Source organism: Physeter macrocephalus, chromosome 6 (assembly GCF_002837175.3).
Source record: "Physeter macrocephalus isolate SW-GA chromosome 6, ASM283717v5, whole genome shotgun sequence".
NCBI classification, from domain to species: domain Eukaryota; kingdom Metazoa; phylum Chordata; class Mammalia; order Artiodactyla; family Physeteridae; genus Physeter; species Physeter macrocephalus.
In genome coordinates this window covers 52,599,880-52,618,368 of record NC_041219.1, presented here as the reverse complement: position 1 = coordinate 52,618,368, position 18,489 = coordinate 52,599,880, and the positions used below count along the sequence as shown (strand labels likewise).

Here is an 18,489-nt window from a genome sequence, read left to right as displayed (position 1 = left end):
GCTGCAGGGCAGCTGCTGGCCCAGCGTGTCTGTCCCCGGCCCCCTCCCGCGCGGTGTCACAAGAGCGGAGGCGGCTGTATCTGGAGCAGTTGGAGGGGCAGGCCCAGCCGGGAGCGAGCGGGCTACGGGAGCGGAGCGGCCGCGATGGTGAGCCTGCGGGGCCGGGGCGCGGTGCGCTGGGGCTTGGGGGCACGCGGCGCCCGGCGCAGGGCCGCGTCTACGCGGGGGCTAGCAGCCATCGCTTTGGATCTGCGGAGTTCGAAGTCTCCTGGGGGTGTCAGTTCAGGGTCGAGGGGTCCGTACCCTCGGGCGGAGGACAAGCCTGTGCCAGTGCCCCTTCTCGTAGAGAGAAAGTAGGGACGGGGGCGAGTCGCCCCTTAAAGGGACCCAAGGGAGATGTGGGCACTCAGGTGAGGGCAAGGGGACATGGGGGGCCGGCGCAGAAGAGGTGAGGCTCTGAGGCATCACCTTGGGGAGACTCAGGAATCCGAGTGGGGGAGGGGCAGGCAGTCCAGGGATTCCCGGCGGCTGGGGGCGTGGGCGGTCAGGTCCCTACACCCAGCCAAATGTGACAGAGCCCCGAACGTGTCAGGGCACTTAGGGCGTCACAGCCTCACGCCTGGGGGCTTCGTTCTCCTTTCCCAACCCCGGCCATCTGGCTTGGGCTTCCCAGGCCCCCGGCACCCGCTCCAGCTCCCCAGTTTTTCCAGTGGTCCAAGCCAGAGGACTCTGGCCCACAGGGCTCTCCCTCCGGAAGGCCGGGGGTGGGGTGGGGCTTCAGACCTGTGGTTTCCTACCCTGCCCTCTGGTCTGTCCATCTCCTTCGCGGACTTACTTGCTGGAGAGGACCTCCCCCACCTCCTCCCTTCACCCCCTGCGCCCTGGGCTGGGTAAAATTTGCCTCCAATACATTTGCCCGGACGGACGCCTGGAAAACCAGAAATCTCCTCGTCCAGAGCCCGGCTGTCTGGGCCACTGGGAGCGGGGTGGAAAGGTTGGGTGGGGAAGGGGGCGGAGCGAGCAGTCTCACAGGCCAAGGTCAGGCTTTCCGCACTCTTGCCCGGGTGTCAGTGACCAGCAGGACAGGTGAGGACTGCCCTCCTCCTGGCCTCTGCTCGTTCTGGAGAGTGCCCAGGGCCCCTGGCTCTGGCCCCAGCTCTGCTGAGTCTAGTCCAGGTCTGTCCCGCACCCTCCCTCCCCAGAGCAGCCTCCTCGTGGCCAGGGGAATCCATTCCTGCCTGAGGCCCCAGGTGCGGGGCCATGGAAGGAGCTGAGCTGAGAGTTCAGAGTTTTGGCTCCTGTCTCTGCAGCTAGCTGTGTGACTTCAAGAAAGTCACTTAACCTCTCTGAAGTGGTTTTTCTCATCTACAAAATGAAGAGGGCTTATGGTTCAAATTTTCAAGGCTCCACCTAGCTTTACTATTTTAACCTTTTTATTACAGAGCATTCCAAACATATACAAAAGAAGAGTGTTATAATGAACTCTGTATATGCCTCATCCAATTTCAACAGTTATCTACTTACGATGAGTCTTGCTTCATTTACTCCCCTTCCCCTCTCTCCCTGTTATTTTGAAGCAAATCCTAGGCAGCATACTCAAGATTTGCTATTTAATATTTATAATATCTAGCATGTAGCTAGTGCTTTATAATTTTCAAAGTGCTGTCTCTTGCATGTTTTGATTCTGACCTGAGAGCTGTAGTGAGTCTTAGAGGGGGTCCCACGATCCTCATCCAGCTCTCTGAGCAAACTTCAACGTGCATTCGATAGGCCAGTTTCTGAAAATACCTAATAAACCAAAAAATGTAAAGTAAAACCTTATTTTAAATGTGCTAAAGAATTTGAAAGAAGTTTAACTGAAAACCTATGGCTGAATATTTTGGAAAGAGAATATCTTTATTTTGAAACACTGAATTTTGTATAGCAGGTTCTATTTGGAATATTTATGTACATGGGCAGCCCTGTCTTGATGGGAAAACTTTTTTTTTTTTTTTTAACATTTTTTATTGACCATTTCACACTCACAGAATCTAAATTTATTTATTTATTTATTTATTTATTTATTTATTTATTTATATTTTTGGCTGCGTTGGGTCTTCGTTGCTGTGCGCAGGCTTTCTCTAGTTGTGGTGAGCAGGGGCTACTCCTTGTTGTGGTGTGCGGGCTTCTAATTGTGGTGGCTCCTCTTGTCGCGGAGCACGGGCTCTAGGCGTTCAGCCTTCAGTAATTGCAGCACGTGGGCTTAGTAGTTGCAGCATGCAGGCCCTAGAGCGGGTGGGCATCAGTAGTTGCGGCACGTGGGCTCAGTAGTTGCGGCGCACGGGCTTAGTTGCTCCGCAGCATGTGGGATCTTCCTGGACCAGAATTCAAACCCGTGTCCCCTGCATTGGCAGGGGGATTCTTCACCACTGCGCCACCAGGGAAGTCCCCAGAACCTCTTTTTTAAAGCCCCTTGACTCGTTCCTGAAAGGCTAGGCTGACACATCTGCACACCTGGACGCAGAGTCCCACCCGCGCCGAAGGGACTTGCCTTCCTCCGGTGGCTGGGCTTCCCTCCTGAGGGCTGGGGAAGGCTGCCCGTGTTGAGGATGGATGCAGCATTTCTGTAGTTTCTAGGTGAGGATTTTAGAACTAACCCTGTAACTGAGCATTCCCATCTGCTCCCAGGGTCCCTCTGGTAAGCAGGTCTCCTGGGAACTGAGACCGTGACACCTTTTCTGGTGTCAGTGATTCCAGCCCTCAGAGAACGTGTCTGTGGTTCGCGGCGGGCGTCCAGAGCACAGCCTCCTCACTGCACTCCTCCTGGTGGGGCGGGCCCGTGAGTTCAGGTGGGAACTGGCATCAGATGGCGACAAAGAGCCTGTCTTCCTGCAGAGATGGGCAGCTAGAGGCAGAGTGTCCTGGGGGCGACGTGGGTGCTGCTTCCGAGTCCACAGGCCTCTGCAGACCCTGAGCGGGCGGCGCGGCTCAGCCCCACGGGGCCCGGGCTTAGCTTCCGACTCCGAGCACCCCGGGGGCTGCGGTCACTAAGTGCGGGTCCCCAGAGGTGCCTGGGCACGTGCTCCGAGTGGCAGCGGAGGCCCCACCCCCAGGCACTGTGTCCACAGGGAGCGTCTGGGCTACGGTCGGGCCCGCGCAGAGCCTGGGAGTGAAGCTGCGGCTCGGTGACCTTGAGGGGAAGAGAGAAAGTGACAGTGATTTTTGAGGAGGAAAGAGCTAGTGAGTGCAGGGCTAGTGATGCGGGGAGTGGGAGGATGTGGCTCTTGGAGGCAGAGTAGACCCGCCGCTCCCTCCCTTTGGCCACCACGGGACTGACAGGACTGTCGGTGGCCTCTGTGGCGGACGTCCCCCGCCGGCGTCGTCCTGTTAGAATTTCTCCCAGATGAAGAGACCAGGAGAAGAGCGGGCACCGTGTGCGGCGGATTAACACTCGCTCGCTCTCTCCGGCACCTGACCCCAGCGTCGGCTGAGGCTCAAGGGCCTTTGGCCTCGAAGGGGCTAGAGAGTCTAGGAGTCCGCGACCAGCCCTGGCCCCTCCCGAGGGCCGTCTCTGCCACCCCTGTTGCTGCCCTGCTGCGGTGCCTGTAGCCTGATGTTAACTTAGGTCGACTCTGTTCCTGCTGTTTCTGGCTTGCTATCTATTCTTTGAGTCCAAATATGCTCTAATTGAAGGACTTTGAGCAGAGAGAGTGCAATCTTTCGTGAACCACATTGTTCTTACTTTAATTATCCCTCTGGAACACTGGCTCTACTTTTTACCTATCATCTCTGACCTAGATCCTGAAGTGTAGGTGATTTATTATCCTAGCCTGACAGCTAGAAGTAATTGGGGCTAAAAATATGCTTCCCGAAGGCAACTGTGTGGCCCTTGACCCACAGGTGGTCGGGGTATGCGGCCTGGTCTCAGGTTTTCACCGGCCTACACTGTCAGGTCCCTTCCAAGATAATATGCCAATTTCACTGTTTTGTGATAGTTCAAAACTATTTTTAAAGCTACAGAGGCTCCTTCTGCAGAGGACTGCAGTGAGCTGACCTGAGTCCTCTGAGAGCAAATGAAAAGGAAGCGATTACTATGAAAACAGAAATAATATAAGGTTGACCTGAGGAAAGGTTTCTTGCAGTGGAGTTATAAGAGGACTGTCAGGCTCTGGAGTGTCTCTCTTCCGCCGTCCTGCAGGACTGGGCGCCCGCCCCGGGGAGGATACTCGCGGGCAGCTCTGCTGCTCTGCCTTCACAAGCCTACACTTCGGACAAGCTAAGCAGTTTGTGGGACCTGCCCTAAATTCTCCCGCCTCTCCTTCACACCGCTCCAAAATCCAGCTGAAAAACCTGCTGGCACATCTACATTCTCCAAGATGTCTGCAAATATCCCTGCTCGGGGGGGAAACGAAGCTGCAAGCTGTCTTTTCTCCTTTGAGCTCCTGTTACATCTCAGGCCCTGGCCACTCCCCTCCTTGTTAGATGGACTCTAAGCCTCGGCAGGGTTTTCTTTCCAATCTCCCCTGCTGCACTCAAGCCCTGTACTCGATGCTGGGTATCTGGCCAGGAAATGGGGGCTCCTTGCTCTCCACCGGGGAAGTCAGAAAAGCAAAAGAGCGTGGGGAGGCGGGGTCTGAGGGAGCGCGCCGCGGGGCCCCGGCCGGTGCGGGGCCTTCCAGACCTTCTGCAGGAGGGGACGATTAATGAGCGACTTGAAGGGCGAGTGGGAGTTGGCCCAGTCCCTCCTGATGCCTTCTTGCAGCCTACGACAGTAGCTCTGTGCTGTAGGAACCAACAGAGCAGGTCACTTTGGTAGCCACCCAGCACTGGGGCTGGGGAGGGGTGTCATGCTTTCCTCAAGGAAGGGCGCTCCTGTGTTAGGTCTCTTCAGCTCCCTCACCGTCACCCCCTGGACTGCTGGACCGGAGGCTTCAGCAGCCCTGGCGGGACCCCCTTCATCTCAGGGGCCCAGGAGCAGAAAGCTGGCCTGAGCCCTGCAAGCCCAGAGTCAAAATAGAACTGAGGGAGGAACAGTGTCAGAGAGAAAGCAGGAGCTCTGCCCGGCCGGAGAGGGCATCTGAAACATGAGTTTGGAGCAAACACATGATGTAAATGCCCCCTGCTGAGTCAGCTCACGCCCCGGCCCCAGCCTCGGTACTCACCACCCGGAGCAACGGTCCTGGCCTTCCAGGGAGAGTGGCCCATCTTCAGAGGCTCCCACCGTGAGCCCTTCTGTTTTTCTCTGCGATGGAGCTTTTTCTCGTTTGGAGGTTTGCCTTCCAAGCTTGCCTTGCTCTCTGCTGTCAGGCCTGTGCTGCTGCCGGTTTGGCCCACCAGGGCCCAGGGGGTTAAGAGCGCAGACGAGGCAGGGGGTGGGCGGCGTCACGGAGAGGACTCGCGCGAGGCCAGCAGACCTGCATTTGGGGCCAGGCGCTCGCCCTGTGAAACTGCCAACCTGCCCCTTTACCTTCTGAGCCTCAGCTTTCTCACCTGTACAGTAATGGGGTGGGGATCATCTTCGGTGATCTGTGGGGCCAGCCCAGCTCTAGAATCCTGAAGGCTCTGAGCGCCCGTCACGTCCCTGGTCATGGCAGATGGGTGACCCGTCTTGGGCATGAGGGCCGGCCCCCAGGCCGTCAGCACTGGGGGTGCTTTGCGTTTTCCTGCGTGGAGCCTGCAGGCAGGAAGGAGGGGTGGCAACGAGGCAGAGCGGCCAGAGGAGCCGTGGGGTCCTTGTCCCCTCAGAGCAGGTGCAAATGGTACACAGACCTTAGCACCGTTAGTTCAATGAGGGGGCTCACCTAACTTTTCTTTTCACTGGGGATTTCCTCATGTGACTTCACGTAATTAATTTATCTATTTAGGCCGTGCTGCGTGGCTTGTGGGATCTTAGTTCCCTGACCAGGGATTGAACCCTGGCCCCGACAGTGAGAGCACCGGGTCCTAACCACTGGACCGCCAGGGAAGTTCCCCCCTCGCGTAACTTTAAAGTTCTCATTTGCCCCGACAAACTGGGCTCTTGGTCATTGTTAGTTGAATCAGTGACGAAGTGAAAAGGGACAGGAAGAGCCTGGCCCTTCGCGATGGGTCATTAGGGTGGGGGGAGCCCTCACTTGGCTCTTACTCTGTTTCCTTTCTTTAATTTTTGTCATTTTAGTATGAAAACCGTCAAGCCTTCAGAGAAGTACGGTAGTGTATCGCCACCCATATATCCATCATCTAGATTTAATAATTACTATTTTTCTGCCATGTTTACTTTACCTGCTGTGTTTGTGTTCAGTAGTCGTGGCACGTGGGCTCTAGAGCGCAGGCTCGGTAGTTGTGGCGCACGGGCTTAGTTGCTCCGCGGCACGTGGGATCTTCCCGGACCAGGGCTCGAACCCGTGTTCCCTGCATTGGCAGGCGGATTCTTAACCACTGCGCCACCAGGGAAGTCCCCCCCACGCCATATTTTGATTTGTTCAAACCAGAATTCAGTTAAAAGTCACATACTCCATGTGGATGTTATGTGTCTTAAGTTCCTCTTGATGTGGGTCGGTCCCTCCTTCACCTTTGTTTTTCATGAGTTAAAAAGATTGGGTCAATTTCCCTGTAAAATGTCTCACCTTCTGGATTCATGTCGTTTTCTCGCAATGTCCCTTATCCCTTGGACCCCTGTGTTTTCTATCAAGTGGGAGCTACATACAAAGGGTGTAATACGTTAAGGCTGAGTATTTTTGACAAGAAGCCTTCATGGGAGGTGTCGTGTGTGTCCTACCGCATCACATCAGGTTACCTCACTATTGTGGGGTTTATGATCCATCCCAGTGTCAGAGGCTGGTGACCGTTGCAGTTATTTTCCCCTTGTGACACACAAGTAACATAAGTAACAGTGATTCTCTGGCGCTGTGTGAATATCCAGTTCCCCGTCAGTCCTTGTCCAAATCAATTATGTAATCAGAAACTGTAACATGCAATATTTCTTAATATATCATTCCTTCTACACTGACTAGCTGAGTCTTCTGTTTTAAAAAAAGAGCTTTCCCTCCTCAACTGGGCTGTTTGGATGGGGACAAAGGAGTTTCTTTAGTGGGAGTTTTCTTTCTTCACACCACGAGGGACACGGAGATTTTTACGTGTCCATCCTGTTTCAGTCGGCTGCCGCCGTTCCCCTTTTTGACCCTCAGGTTGTTACACCTTTGGCCACGGGAGCCTCTTCTGGTTGGGGTCTGAGACCTTCCGGTGTCTATTCTCTCAGGCCCCCAACGACGTTCCAGGTCATGCTGTGCATTCCTTGCCCCAGACCCGGAACCTCATCCTCCAGGGAGCCCTGGCTCCTGCTGGTGGAGAATGGCACGGAGAGGCCGCTTCTGGAGGCATCTGTAGACCCATCAGTTACTTCTGAGTCTATCTTATACCTCCGGTTACTCTTGTGAATTAGCGTAACAGGGAAAACGGCTCCTCCTAAGGAGTGTGTGTGCGTGTGCGTGCGTGCGTGTGCCCGTGTGTGCGACTGATTTCATCTGTGGAGACCGGCATATTGACTAGCGTGGGGTTAAAGGGGTGTGAAAACCTCCGTGTCACCATGTTGGTGGTTTTCAGGACCCTGAGATCCTTTACTCTTCCTTCTCTGACCTTTGATCTTCCTGAAATACCCCTGTATCCTTCCAGAAAGGCCCAGGGGATGCCTGGAGGATGGCTGGGAGGTGGGGTCACAGGACAGCCTGTGGGACCTGCTCCTTTCAGGTCTCTCCAGGGTCCCCTCAGTTCACACACCCCCGAGGAAGCCACAGCTGCATGTGAAGGTGTGGTCTGGTCGGTAGCTGCTGGTTATGGGGGGTTCCTGGGGGAAGGACCCTGCTGCCTTAGGCCTGAATGGAGTCCGAAGGTGAAGTCCTTTCACTGTGAGGGGAACGTAGCCTGAGGTCTCCGGCTTTCCACATGTGCCTCTTCCAGGTGGAGAGTGAAGCTCCAATACTGCAATGCATGATGATAAAGATAAAGATAAGGGCAACCACAACAGAAATGATCATGGTAACTTATGCTTTCAGATGAAGGGGGTTTACGTAACTCAGCCCAGGTCACACAGCGCAGCGTGTAACTTGAGAGGCAAGATCTGTGCCCTGGGGTGTGGGCGGCTGTGAGCAAAGCCCTTTCCTGGCCACCAGGCTCACAGAAGCACAGAGGCCAGGGCACAGAGACAGCTGTGGAGCAGTGCCACGTTGCACAAGCGTTAGGGGCACCGGCTCCTGACGCCGCTGGCTTCCCTGCACCCACCCCCAGGGAGCCCCAGGGTCCCAGGAGTCCCATACCCCTTGCCCAGCCACGGTCTCTGGAGGCTCTGCTCCTGGCTTGGGTTCCCCGGAGCTGGAAAATGCCAGGTCAGGTCACAGTTAAGAATAGAAGGCCACACAGCAGGCACATGCTTCCCTGCCCAGCTCCACCTCGAGCACACAGTCTCCTTGCGGGGCCCCTGCTTCCCCGGTGGGGTGTTGGGGGTGACGAGTACACCGTCCCAGCAAAACCATAACACACACACACACACTCACATCCACACACACACACTTACACATATACACACACATACACGCCACACGAATGTACACAACACAAACACACACGCACACCCCTCCCCATCCTAAGCTGTTAGTACCAGGACCAATCGGGTAACTGCAGCTTCACACCAGAGTAACATGGAGAAAAGGACACTCTAAAGGTCAACTTTACTTAGCACTTGGCCTGATGTGGGCGAAGGAGCAGGTTATGGTGGCCACAGAGGAACTTTCCAGTCCCTCAGAGTTCAGGAGGCGCCTACTTTGTCCCCTCCCAGCCCTCCCTTGCTGATGTACTGATCCTTTCTTATTCCTACATTTGTAGCCAGAACACTAATGACACCCATGATACAGACTCCAAAGTACATTCCACCGTGTGCTTCGCTGTTCTGTGACGCGGAGACGGGGAGGGCGCGCGCGCGCGCGTGTGTGTGTGTGTGTGGCGGCGGCTGGGAGACTCAGGCTGCAGCAGGAACGGGAGCACCGCGCCGAGCACGGCAGTGGATTTGGGGGTGGTTTCTGCTGTTCTCGCTGGTTCTTCCTTTGACCGGCTCCATCCGTGCAGGAGTCTCGTGGTTTGGAATTAGCCCAGTTTCCTCTACGCAGCTGCCCTCTTTTTCCTTTTCTTGACACAAAGGATTAACCCTGGAAAGCAGTCTTTACAGCAAACCGCAAAGCTGCGGTGCTTCTTTGGAACCGAGTCTTGATCCAGATGCTGTGGTGCCCAGACCCCACGTGGCTGGGGCATGGCATGGCGGGAGGCATGGGTGTCCTGCCTGTCGAGTGCCAGGGATGGACAGGTCCTCAGAGGTGGGGCCCTGGGGGCCTGGGGGCCTGGGGGTCTGGGGCAGAGGCGTGGCCGGGCTGGGGCTCTGACTGGGCTGCTCTCTCCCCGCAGCGGGAATGCATATCCGTCCACGTGGGCCAAGCAGGGGTCCAGATCGGCAATGCCTGCTGGGAGCTCTTCTGCCTGGAGCACGGCATCCAGGCCGATGGCACTTTTGGCGCACAGGCCAGCAAGGTCCAGGACGACGACTCCTTCACCACCTTCTTCAGCGAGACTGGCCACGGGAAGCACGTGCCCCGGGCCGTCATGGTCGATCTGGAGCCCACCGTGGTGGGTGAGTGTGGGCCAGGGTCCCCGCACAGGGACAGCACCGGACTGCAGAGGCCGTGGCGGCTGGGGAAGCAGATCTCCGCGTGGAAGGGGTGGCTCATCCGGAGCCCCCACCACACGACTCTTGGCTCCTGGAGTTCTCCGCAGTCTCGGGATCTCAAGTGGGGATCACAGATCTCTGCTCCCCGTTAAAGCTCCAACCTAGTGCTCTCCACTGAAATCTGCTGAGACAGACCGACATCGCCGACATTGTCTGTTAAATACTAAGGGTCAAAATACAAATAATTCCAGAAATTATAAGACGCCCTCAAACAGTCAGTTTCCCAAAGTGTATGTTTCCGATCCTATGGTAATTGCAGTCTGTCCCGGTGGCCTGGGTAACCTTGCAGCATCTTGCATACGAGACGAAATAGCAGCAGGCACTTTCTCTTACAGCCAGAGCTGCCGTAGGTTAGAATGAACCTCACCTGGATCTTAGGGACCAGGAATTCTGACTTGTGTTGGGGCAGGATTCTTGCTCTCCCAGCTCCCCCGGCCCCAGCACCCCCTGGGTCAGTCCTCACTCTTCATCAGGATTTTCTCATCTTCAAAGTCTGCTCACCAGCGAAGGTGGACAAGTCCCCCAGGGATGTCTGGGCACTGCCTGCAGTGCCTGAACACTGTTTCTAGGGCCACAGACCCCAGGCCCTCTATCCCATGGACACTGGTACAAATACAGAAAGGGCAGATGAGCTTCCCGGGCCACTGCAGAGACGGGTGCTTTCCCCGGGGGAGTAGAGGGACCCTGTAGAAGAGGGGGGCTGTAGGTGGGGCCTGAGGCACCTCGGTCTGCCGTGTGTCCACTCTGCGTGGACCCTGGAGGTGAGCAGAGCCCCCGGCCCCGCGGCCTCTCTTGGGCTCCGGCTCTTCTGGAGCCTGGAACATAGCTTTGCTCCAAAGTTGTTCTGAAATATCTCTAATGCCTGACGTGTATTGTTGCCACCAGAGATGGAGGTTAGGGCTGGGACAATTCCGGGGGAGCCTAGGAGCCAGGCATATCATTCTGAATCTTTCTCTGTGTCCCTGGAACATTTGGATGCAAGTGAAATCGGGTTAAATTCTGGGGTAAATTTGGCAGCATGAATGAAAAACAAGAGGGAAGCCTTGTGGGACCAGGGGGAAGAGGCAGTCACCTTTGGTGTTTGGCCAGCTTGGTAAACCCAAGGCTTTTTAAGGTCCAGCCAGTAGAGCAGCTGGCTTCTCATTGCTGCTTGAGTCCCGGGCTTCTGGCTCTGTTAGTGCCTGTGTTACCCTGGAATTCTCTTAGCCTCACAGATGTATTATAGGGTTGTCTGGTTCTACCTCAATGGAGTTCAGTAGGTAGGGGTGCCATGTGTATTCTAGAAGGGAGGGAGCCGTCTCTTCTGGGAACCAGGTAGTGAGACTGATGGTCCCCTCTCTTGGTAGATGAGGTTCGGGCAGGAACCTACCGCCAGCTGTTCCATCCCGAGCAGCTGATCACAGGGAAAGAGGATGCAGCTAACAACTACGCGCGGGGCCACTACACGGTGGGAAAGGAGAGCATCGACCTGGTGCTGGACCGCATTCGCAAGCTGGTACGTGTTTACAAGGGCAGGGAGCTGGTGAGCTGGACGCACTAGGATTCGCCTCTCTGAACAGGCTGGGTGGAGGCACATGACCCCTGGCTACAGGGTGAGCGCCTAAGATTTGGGAATTTCTGCTTATGTTCTGTAAGAGGCATTCACAGGGCTGATGCCCCTGCCTCTGGCTGTACATTGTGGGCTGCCCTCCAGGTGATGCCCCGGTAGCACTTACAGATGCTCTACGGTGGTGTCTGGGGAAATTCCAGGTGTGAGAAAGGCGAAGCTCTTTGCTTCCTGGCAGCACAGGTTAACAAAGCATTTAACTTGGAAGAGAAGAGGAAGATTGTTGATCTATTTCAGCACTTACAAACGCCATTACCAATGTCAAATACGTTCCTTTGTTTAAGCCCCTAAATAATGATACAAAGGAGGTCTTGTCCTTGAACTTTACAGATGGGGAGATTGAGGGCCAGGATGGTTCAATAACTTGGTCTGCGTCCCACAGCTAGAAAGTGGCCAAGCCAGGATCTGAACCGGGTTGGTTTGACTAGAAAGCTCAGGGTGGGTCACTTGTCTACTTGAGCCCCCTTTCCTAATCTGTACAACGGAAAAGGTTGGGCTTGATCAGGGGTTCTTTGCTTGGGAGCTAAGGATGCCGAATCTTCTGTTTAGAGGAGGGCTAGTAGGGTTCATCAGTCTCAGAGCCATCCGTGACCCCCAAAGTTCAGAACCACAGGACTGAACACAGTCATAGATGAAGGCCAATGGGGAAGCTCTGTGACCTATGCATTCTCTTCGTTCTGGTGAGAGCTAAGTGTCAGCTCCTTGCTTAATTATCACAATAACCTCATGAGATGAATATTTTTTATTGTCCTCACTTTAACCAAGAAGAAACACGAGTCTGGAGGGTTCAGTTCAGTAACTTGCTCGAATTTTTACAACTCAGAAGTGGCAAAGTTGATGTTAAATCTCAGGTTCTCTGACCCGTTCATCTTCCTGAGCCACCTTCCAAGGTTGGGCTGGGATGTGTAGGTCTGCAGTTCCCGCAAGATCAAATGACTAGGGCTGGGGAAGTGGGCAAGGAGCTGGGGCCCTCATGGGGCAAAGTCATTAACCGCCGTGGTTCTGGAAGCTCGTTCCTGGTCCAACCAGGCCACTGGGCTGGAAGCTTCACGGACCCGGAGGTGTGTGCAGGTTTGCTGCCCGTATTTTAGCGGTTCCTCCCAAGACCGCCGAGGCTCCTTTGTGTTTCCTTGCTCCTTCAAGGCTGTTTTGATTTCACCCACTTGACAACGTTGAGGGATAGAGTGGGGCAGACAGAGAGGCCCGTGAGGGAGTCCTCAGAGCCTTGTCTTGTGTCCTCCGCTCCCAGACAGATGCCTGCTCAGGCCTGCAGGGCTTCCTCATCTTCCACAGCTTCGGGGGCGGCACCGGCTCCGGCTTCACTTCTCTGCTGATGGAACGCCTCTCCCTGGATTACGGCAAGAAGTCCAAGCTGGAGTTTGCCATCTACCCGGCCCCCCAGGTGTCCACGGCCGTGGTGGAGCCCTACAACTCCATCCTGACCACGCACACAACCCTGGAGCACTCGGACTGCGCCTTCATGGTGGACAACGAGGCCATCTACGACATCTGCCGGCGCAGCCTGGACGTCGAGCGCCCGACGTACACCAACCTCAACCGCCTGATCAGCCAGATCGTGTCCTCCATCACGGCCTCCCTGCGCTTCGACGGCGCCCTCAACGTGGACCTCACCGAGTTCCAGACCAACCTGGTGCCCTACCCCCGCATCCACTTCCCCCTGGTCACCTATGCGCCCATCATCTCGGCCGAGAAGGCCTACCACGAGCAGCTCTCCGTGGCCGAGATCACCAGCTCCTGCTTTGAGCCCAACAGCCAGATGGTGAAGTGTGACCCCCGTCACGGCAAGTACATGGCCTGCTGCATGCTCTACCGGGGGGACGTGGTGCCCAAGGATGTGAATGTCGCCATTGCCGCCATCAAGACCAAGAGGACCATCCAGTTTGTAGACTGGTGTCCCACAGGCTTCAAGGTGAGAGCTGGTGACTCGGTGGAGACAGACAACTAGAGAAGCAGAAAGGGAGAGACCAAGGATGGGGAGAAAGAGGCGGAAACTCAGGGTCTTGGACGGATACACATTCCGTGGGAGCTTTGGGATGAGATGGGAAGAGGGGCGTAAGCCAAATGTAACACTAATTTCATTCATTAATTCGTTCATTCACTTATTTTAGGTCAGGAGAGATTTTGAGAGGATTACTGGAAGGGGGAGGGCGCTAGTGCAGTAGGGAGAAGGGCTCCGCCTGCCCCTGCCCTAAGACCTGCAGACATCTCAAAGGTCAGGGAGAGAAAGGACTTTCCTCTTACAGGGAGGAGTGAACGGGGCTAGAACGAACCTGCGTGCAGGTGGGATGAAGAGGATGACTGGGTGGAAGTAGCTCTGACCTGACAGTAGATCAGAGACTGCAGTAACCAGATTATTCAAGTTGCCGGAGAGGTGTAATTCCTTCCTCTAACAAAAGATGTGTTCTTCTCTCCCCAGTTTATTTTGAAAAATTATTCGCCTTGTAAGTTTTCATCAATTTAGAGTAAGGATAAGAAATTTCATGGTTATCATATGGTTGTGATTCACATTATGAAGCCCTGACATTTCCACTAACTGGGAGTGAGCTGGGAGCCTGTTGTAGGTCTGCGGTCTGGGGAACACCAGACTCTGAGGGTTGGTGCGGGTACAGAATAGCCAGGGAAGACCCCCAGCTCCCAGGGCCAGAAGGTGTCGCGCATTGGAAGCCACCCCCCCAAGATGTCGCCCTGGCCGGGCAGGCAGCTGCCCCTGCACTCGTGCCTGCTTGACTGCTTTGTCCTGTGTCCCACAGTCTCATCCGAGCCCACCATCAAAGCAGCTGCCACCATTCATGTTAATTAGACCCCTGGCAGGCCTTTAATAATTTAGAGGTTTGCTGAACACCAGAGGTGGTTGTGACAGTTGCTCGAGACAGAGATGAGCACGTCTCAGTTTTCCCTGCTGGGACTTAGGGAAACAAGACACCTCATGCCGGCTTCTCGGCTGAGAGGCTGATGGCGGGGAGCGTTCCTCACCCTGCTCTGCTCCCAGCCACGTACAGAATCCTTTCCCCTGGACTGTGCCTATTTTTATGTGGCAGTTCTGGTCACTCTTGGGAAAACATTCAGGATCTTCCCCCAAGTGGTTGGGATTTTTTTCTTTTAAATGGAAACAAACAACAAAACAAGCTAGTCATAAAATGAATAGGCAAAAAAAAAAAAGAAAAAAGAAAAAAAGAAAGAGATATGAGGGTGGTGGAGAAATTAACAAAAAGGACGTGCTCCCATATTCTTGCCCCTTTATTTTAAGCTGAAGCTCTGGGGCTTCCCTGGTGGCACAGTGGTTGAGAGTCCGCCTGCCGATGCAGGGGACGCGGGTTCGTGCCCCGGTCCGGGAGGATCCCACGTGCCGCGGAGCGCCTGGGCCCGTGAGCCGTGGCCGCTGAGCCTGCGCGTCCGGAGCCTGTGCTCCGCAACGGGAGAGGCCACAGCGGTGAGAGGCCCGCGTACCACCAAAAAAACCCCCCCAAAAACCAAAAAACAAATAAGCTGAAGCTCTGGGGTTATGACCAGAAAGATAAGGCAGTGCTAGAACCTTTAGCTGCTTCTCAGAAAAGCACATGCCATGGGGGTGGATGGTGTTGAACTTCACCCTGTAGCATCCTCCCCGGGGTCAAGGGATGCTACCGCTGAAAAGAGAGCAGAGTTGGCTGGTCTAGTGAAATAAGTCATGTGGCATTGCCTTCTCCCTTCTCACTTTGGTCCTTTGCCCCTGTCTCAGCATCACCGCCACCCCCAAGATGCCACTTTTGTTAAAGAGGAATGATAGATGGCTGTGAATTCATCTAGTGGGTTACCCACCTTGGCTGTACAGCCTGCTGCCGCTCCCACCTCCACCTCTCAGAGGACATGCATTTTAAAGCTCTGAATTTAAGAGATTGGCATTTCAGACCTGGTGGCCTGGTGGAGAGGCATTCTGGGGCCAGCTCCGTGGTTCTCAGTGTCCCATGAGTATTATCACAGTCGTCACCTGAGGCCCCTTCCAGGTTCCTAGAGTTCCTGGGGTTGGCTCCAGTTTGAGGTATGTGTGGGGAGAAAGGAGATTTCCGGGATAGTAGCTCCCTCGTCAGGTTGGGCTGGATCAACTTGGAGGGCCCTCCATGCTGCCAGACTTTGGGGGATTGGCTCATCCATCAAGAGTTTTAATAGACCTTCTTTGATTTCCATGCTTTTCTTCCAAGAAACCCCACTCCCCAGAGATAGAGGGCCTGGTAAATGCTAACACCATCCCCAGAACCTTTGGCATCTCTTTATTTATTGCTTGAGAATATCTCCCTGATCTTTTTAAAAAATTGATTAATTAATTAATTTAGTTTTGGCTGCGCTGGGTCTTAGTTGCTGCGCGCGAGCTTTCTCTAGTTGTGGCGAGCGGGGGCTACTCTTCGCTGCGGTGCGTGGACTTCTCATTGCGGTGGCTTCTCTTGCTGTGGAGCACGGGCTCTAGACGCGCGGGCTTCAGTAGTTGTGGCTCGCGGGCTCTAGAGCGCAGGCTCAGTAGCTGTGACACACGGGCTTAGTTGCTCCGCGGCATGTGGGATCTTCCCGGACCAGGGCTCGAACCCGTGTCCCCTGCATTGGCAGGTGGATTCTCAACCACTGCGCCACCAGGGAAGTCCTCTCCCTGATCTTTTAAACAGCCCTTCACCCTTGGCAGAGAAACTGCCCTAAACCCGTTGACAGCATAACTAAGAGGAACCCGAGATACCATTGGAAGGAGTGAACTTATAATAACCTCCGTCTGCTGGCACTGCACACACGCCCTGCTTGAGCCCCTGTTCCCTGCCCTCATTTGGCTGCTTGAGTCTCCCACTAGGGTGTCTACCGCCCTTCCCCTCCCCTTGAGTTTCCCGGCCCAATGCCGCTGGCTTTTGCTTTCTCTCCCACACGCGCCTCTCTACCCACCCGCCGTCCCGCCTCCTGATCCCCCTCTTCACAGCCAGGCCTGCTGCCCCACCCACCATGCGACCGAGGTGCCCCAGCTCGCGTTATCCGCTGACTGCCGCGTCTTCGCCCTCTGTTCCCCAGGTGGGCATCAACTACCAGCCCCCCACCGTCGTGCCCGGGGGAGACCTGGCCAAGGTGCAGCGGGCCGTCTGCATGCTGAGCAACACCACGGCCATCGCCGAGGCCTGGGCCCGCCTGGACCACAAGTTCGACCTCATGTACGCCAAGCGCGCCTTCGTGCACTGGTACGTCGGAGAGGGGATGGAAGAAGGGGAATTTTCCGAGGCCCGGGAGGACCTGGCTGCCCTGGAGAAGGATTATGAGGAAGTGGGGACTGATTCTTTTGAAGAAGAAAACGAAGGGGAGGAATTTTAAATACAAACGTTCCTCGTGGCTGTGTCTCTTTATTCCCCGCTGCCCCTGCAAGCACGTTTAACTTTTCCTAGAGCAGCAGACCCCGGCCTGGGTCCCGACGCCAGTACCTGCGGGTGACGGGGCCAGCACGACGCTGAGCGCCGCCGGGCCCTCCCGTGGGGGAGCCCAGCTCCGTGTCAGCCAAGGAAACGAGAGTCACTGTCTCTGGGTTAGGGTGCAGGCCAGTCACACCTGTGCGGAGACCTAAGCGGGCTTTAAAATTCTCGGTTAGGCTGGGCTCACCCCAGACGCAGCCTGCTGGCTGGGGAGCAGAAAGGTGAGATCTGGGCGCGGGGGAGATTCTGGAAACGGAGTGTTCTCAGAGTTAGAGTTAGAAGCAAGAGCCCATTTCCTGCCCTTGTAAATACACAGATAAACGGGCGGGATCATGCCAGACAGTGTTCAGTGCTGTGAAGCGAAAAAGCAGTGATGTTCTCCCATCGGAGAGGTGGGTGGCGAGGTCAGAAGAGGCCTCGTGGAGACCCGGGTGCAGCTCGGAGCCACCGCGGAGGTTCTGGAGGCGGAGCACGCCGGGTGGCTGTGTGAAGAGCAGGGAGGAGGTGAGGGTACCCGGAGGATGGAGGTGAGGGGCGCGACCAAGAGCCACACTGGGGGCGGGGCACACGTAGGCTAACCCTGCACAGGATGTAAGGCGCTTAGGTTTTCTCTAAGTGAAACCCAGCATTTCTGTTTGGAATTTGGAAGGTTTTAAGCAGAATACCTACTATGCTTTATATACACATATACCTTATCTCTAACCCCCAACCATCGCAAAATGGATATTCTTCTCATTTTATGGATGAAGAAGCTGAGGTGTAGGGAGTTTATGTGTCGGAGATACAAAAGGGCGGGGGCCAAGACTCTGTTCTCTCCGCTACCCCGCACTCTTTCCGCCGTTGGTGTCTGTGTCCGTTTCCAACTGCTGCCTCATAAAATGAAGGGTGGGGAGAAGCAAAATCCATTTATTACAAAGGAGAGGACAAATGAATGCATCTCTTCCCTGAAGTTGGCAGCTCCGGTAGGATTTCTGGAAAAATCAAAAGGCTACTCTGATGAAAACTACTGATAAGACACCCAGGGTCGGGCCCATAGCAGGTCCCTGTGCATTAAACGTACAGCTCGTCAATTGGGAACTTTCCCTACATGTTTCTACTCTGCATTCCTTGGAGGCCCCGAGAAAAATAGAATAAAATGTTCCAAGGAAAGGAAGACCAGGCAGGAAGTGATGCTAACGGCTCGCCGAGGACTGTTTTCGGAGAGACCACACTTTCTTGCTCTTCTGTGAAGGAGATCGTGGTGCTGAGGAGGGGTCCAGATCTCTGCCCATCAGGACCCCCTTGCCCAAGGTCACGCCTCACCAAGTCCCGCAGGGGCTGCAGGGACAGACCCAGCTGTGCAGAGAGTTGGGGTCAGGAGCTGTGGCCCATCTCAGGAAGGGGCATTTCCCCTCTGACAGAAGTGAGAGACCTACGCACGGGTTTCAGATAAGCCTCGAAGGACTTCCCGAGTGTGTAACTAGGACCTAACTAGGGAGAGAGAAACAGACCCCCGAGGCCAGGGTTTAGGGGAAATCACCTACGGTGTCTTCCTTCCCTCTAGATTTATGTGAATTAGGTCAAAATAAATCCGAATGGCAAAGTCACAGAGGTGATGTCTGAGAGGTGTGGGGAAGGGGGAGTTTGAGGGATGATGTTTTAGGGCCTTGGATGTCTTTCCCCCCAGTTTCTTCTCTTCCACTTTCCCTTGTTTGGTTGAGTCCCTGTCCGATAATGGGGTTGGG

General features: G+C 55.1%; 1 protein-coding gene across 3 annotated transcripts; it reads left to right on the top strand.

Annotated features, from left to right (window-relative positions):
- TUBA8 (tubulin alpha 8) lies at positions 1–16,688 on the top strand. Of its 3 annotated transcripts, none has more exons than XM_007101154.3 (5): positions 1–147; positions 9,409–9,631; positions 11,074–11,222; positions 12,583–13,263; positions 16,377–16,688. In XM_007101154.3, the coding sequence occupies exons 1-5, from the start codon at positions 145–147 to the stop codon at positions 16,668–16,670; spliced, it is 1,350 nt and encodes a 449-aa protein (XP_007101216.1). In that variant the 5' UTR covers positions 1–144; the 3' UTR covers positions 16,671–16,688. The 3 variants fall into 3 exon arrangements, with proteins under 3 accessions (XP_007101216.1, XP_028346615.1, XP_028346616.1); XM_028490814.2 differs by lacking the exon at positions 16,377–16,688 and adding an exon at positions 16,288–16,374 and having other exon boundaries at positions 41–147; XM_028490815.2 differs by lacking the exon at positions 9,409–9,631 and having other exon boundaries at positions 87–147.
- The last annotated feature ends 1,801 nt before the right edge of the window (positions 16,689–18,489 follow it).